This window comes from Leptosomus discolor, unplaced genomic scaffold (genome assembly GCF_034619465.1).
Source record: "Leptosomus discolor isolate bLepDis1 unplaced genomic scaffold, bLepDis1.hap2 HAP2_SCAFFOLD_35, whole genome shotgun sequence".
NCBI lineage: Eukaryota > Metazoa > Chordata > Aves > Leptosomiformes > Leptosomidae > Leptosomus > Leptosomus discolor.
The window spans coordinates 1,490,787-1,493,782 of record NW_028237764.1 but is presented as its reverse complement, the minus strand read 5'-3'; the positions used below and the strand labels follow the sequence as shown (position 1 = coordinate 1,493,782).

Sequence of the window (2,996 nt, the reverse complement as noted above, 5' to 3'; positions counted from 1 at the left end):
TCTTTTTTCCTTCTTTTTCTCTCTTTTTAGCAATGGAATTTTACCTTCCTTTTCTTTCCCAATTTTGGCCCTGTTTTTCTGCCTCCTTTTTCGCAAGATTCTGCTCTTGTTTTCCCAAGACGTGGGGCCTATTGTTTACACCGATAGACCAGGTGGTCTATCTGCAAGTTCTTTTCCCAAATTCGGTCCTGTTTTTCCAGCTCGGTCCTGTTTTTCACAAGACTCCGGGCCAGTGGTTTTGTATGCTGGACCAGGTGGTCTATGAGCAATGCGTGACTGAATTATGTCTGTTCTGCTGAATGAGAGGAACAGGGACAGACTGATAAAAGAGAAACATCCTACCAGGGAGAGTCCCACCAGATAGTCTTGCTTGTTTGTACTGATTTATGCGATCTAGGCAACTAAAATCCATCAGTAAAAAACACTTTTTTTGAGAAAAAATATCCTTGAAAATCTGTAAGCAAATGAATTCAGTTTATATATTTCATTTTGGCATAGAGAGTATAACAGAAAATACTTTCTGAGCTTTCGTAGTAATTGAGTTATGTAGCTTTAAATTGCATAAAAACTACAAAGTGAAGCAACAAGGTGTGCTAGCTTTGTGGAATTTTGACCTAGCACCCTTTTCTGCCCAGATTTATAAATAAATATGTCATCTCTGTTTGTACAGTTGGCTTGTTGCACATCGGGCACTGGACCCAGCTTCTGGGAACAACACTTTGGTGTCCCTCTGAGAAAGGACAAGCAACCTCTGCGAGCTGGGGTGAGAGGCCAGTGCTGGAAATGGTGGTTGTTACTGGCTGCTCTGTGAGGATGGGCCTGGGGCAGCACCCCTGGGGTGTCCAGGGAGCACAGGCTCAGACCAGACACTCCTCTTAATGTCCTTCATGTCCCAGAGCAAGAAACAGGCCACTGAGAACATTCATCCAGCCGGCATGCTGAGGAGATCCCCACCTCAGGCACCTTGCAGCCCCACGTGCTATACTGCCTCCCCAGGACAGCAGGAGACAACTGGCCTAGGGGATCCTCAGGTGTTTTTGCCCCAGGGAAAGGGCAGCCTGACCCGAGCTGACACCCACACCAAAGGGTTTCTCTTTCCATGTCCCCCCTGCACACACACATGGTGCCCTGCTCTTCTCCGGGGACATCCCATCTCCCCACAGAGACTTTTCCCTACAGAGCTCATCTCTGCTGACCTGGATGGCCATTCCTGCACCCCCTCCCCAGGCTCCCCACAGACCCTGAACTGGTGGTGCTGCTCTGCAGAGCAAGTGGGCTGTGGTGGCCAGGGCCATGCTGGTGAGGCTGAGAGGCAGACCCAGCTCAGGGTGGCTACTGCCCCCTTCACCTCAGCACACAGACACTGCCCCAGCAGCTCCAGAGAAGATCTGGGAGAAAGGAACTCAGACAAACAAGTCAGTGCAGGGTCCTTTATTTAGATTAAACACACAGTGAGCACAGCTCCTTATTTACACAAAGTCTGTGGGGCACACAAGGCGGGCAGAGACTGACATGGAAACAGGATGAAGAATGACAACATTTTTTTGGACAGGATTTATACAACCAAGAAGAGCTAAAACCAAGAGAAACCAAAGCAAACCACTAACCAAAGACAGGCTGAGCCTTTAATGAGTTTCATTACTAGTGATATGCGGAAGAAGATGGGCAGTTCATTGCTACTTCTGAACAACAACCAGTCATCAGTTTGCTCAGGGCATCCTTGAGCTCCTGGTTCCTCATGCTGTAGATGAGGGGGTTCACTACTGGAGGCAACAACGAGTACAGAACTGCCATCACTAGGTTCAGGGATGGGGAGGAGATGGAGGGGGGCTTCAGGTAGGCAAACATGGCAGTGCTGAGAAACAGGGAGACCACGGCCAGGTGAGGGAGGCAGGTGGAAAAGGCTTTGTGGCGTCCCTGCTCCGAGGGGATCCTCAGCACGGCCCTGAAGATCTGCACGTAGGACACCACAATGAACACAAAACAAACAAAGCCTAAACAGGCACTGACCACAATTACCCCAGCCTCCCTGAGGTAGGTGTCTGAGCAGGAGAGCTTGAGGATCTGGGGGATTTCACAGAAGAACTGGTCCACAGCATTGCCCTGGCAGAGGGGCAGTGAAAATGTATTGGCCGTGTGCAGCAGAGCATAGGGAAAAGCAGTGCCCCAGGCAGCTGCTGCCATGTGGACACAAGCTCTGCTGCCCAGGAGGGTCCCGTAGTGCAGGGGTTTGCAGATGGCAACGTAGCGGTCGTAGGCCATGACGGTGAGGAGGCAATACTCTGCTGTGAGCAAGAAGGCAAACAGAAATACCTGGGCAGCACATCCTGCGTAGGAGATGGCCCTGGTATTCCAGAGGGAATTGGCCATGGCTTTGGGGAGAGTGGTGGAGAGGGAGCCCAGATCAAGGAGGGAGAGGTTGAGGAGGAAGAAGTACATGGGGGTGTGCAGGCGGTGGTCGCAGGCGGTGGTCGCAGGCTACAGTGGTGATGATGAGTCCATTGCCCAGGAGGGCAGCCAGGTAGATGCCCAGGAAGAGCGCGAAGGTTAAAAGCTGCAGCTCCCGTGTGTCTGCAAATGGCAGGAGGAGGAACTGGGTGATGGAGCTGCCGTTGGACATTATTTCACTGCAGGAATAGGAGACTGTTGAAAGAGGAGAAGACATTGACAAGTGAGGACAGATTTTTCTGAGACAGTCTTATGCAATTTCTTTCTGATAACCCCCATAATGGCTTCTTTTTTAAGGGTAAATTCAGTCATTTCCTTTTTGTGAAGTCAGCTTTGATGAGCAGGGGCTCTGCCCATGGGCTCCAGAGAAGTCAGACCTGTGCTATTGCAGTGGTGTCAAACAGCCCATGCATTCGGTAGGTGTTCCTGGCAATGGGTGCCTTCAGTCAAGTGAGAGGTATTTGCCTCAGTGACCGTGTGACAATTGTCCCTATTTATTGCAGTGTGATGGAGTCAGCACCCAGACCTGCTGTGTCTGAGAGGGAAAA

The 2,996-nt window shown here is 50.6% G+C and overlaps 1 protein-coding gene across 1 annotated transcript; it reads right to left on the bottom strand.

Annotated features, from left to right (window-relative positions):
- Positions 1-1,641: 1,641 nt before the first annotated feature.
- LOC147412953 (olfactory receptor 14C36-like) lies at positions 1,642-2,262 on the bottom strand. The gene has a single exon (XM_086480824.1). The coding sequence runs from the start codon at positions 2,260-2,262 to the stop codon at positions 1,642-1,644; it is 621 nt and encodes a 206-aa protein (XP_086336950.1).
- Positions 2,263-2,996: the final 734 nt, after the last annotated feature.

What these genes read in the sequence shown, in the direction of transcription:
- LOC147412953 (XM_086480824.1), bottom strand. Translation starts at nt 2,262, where the DNA reads ATGGCCTACGACCGCTACGTTGCCATCTGCAAACCCCTGCACTACGGG.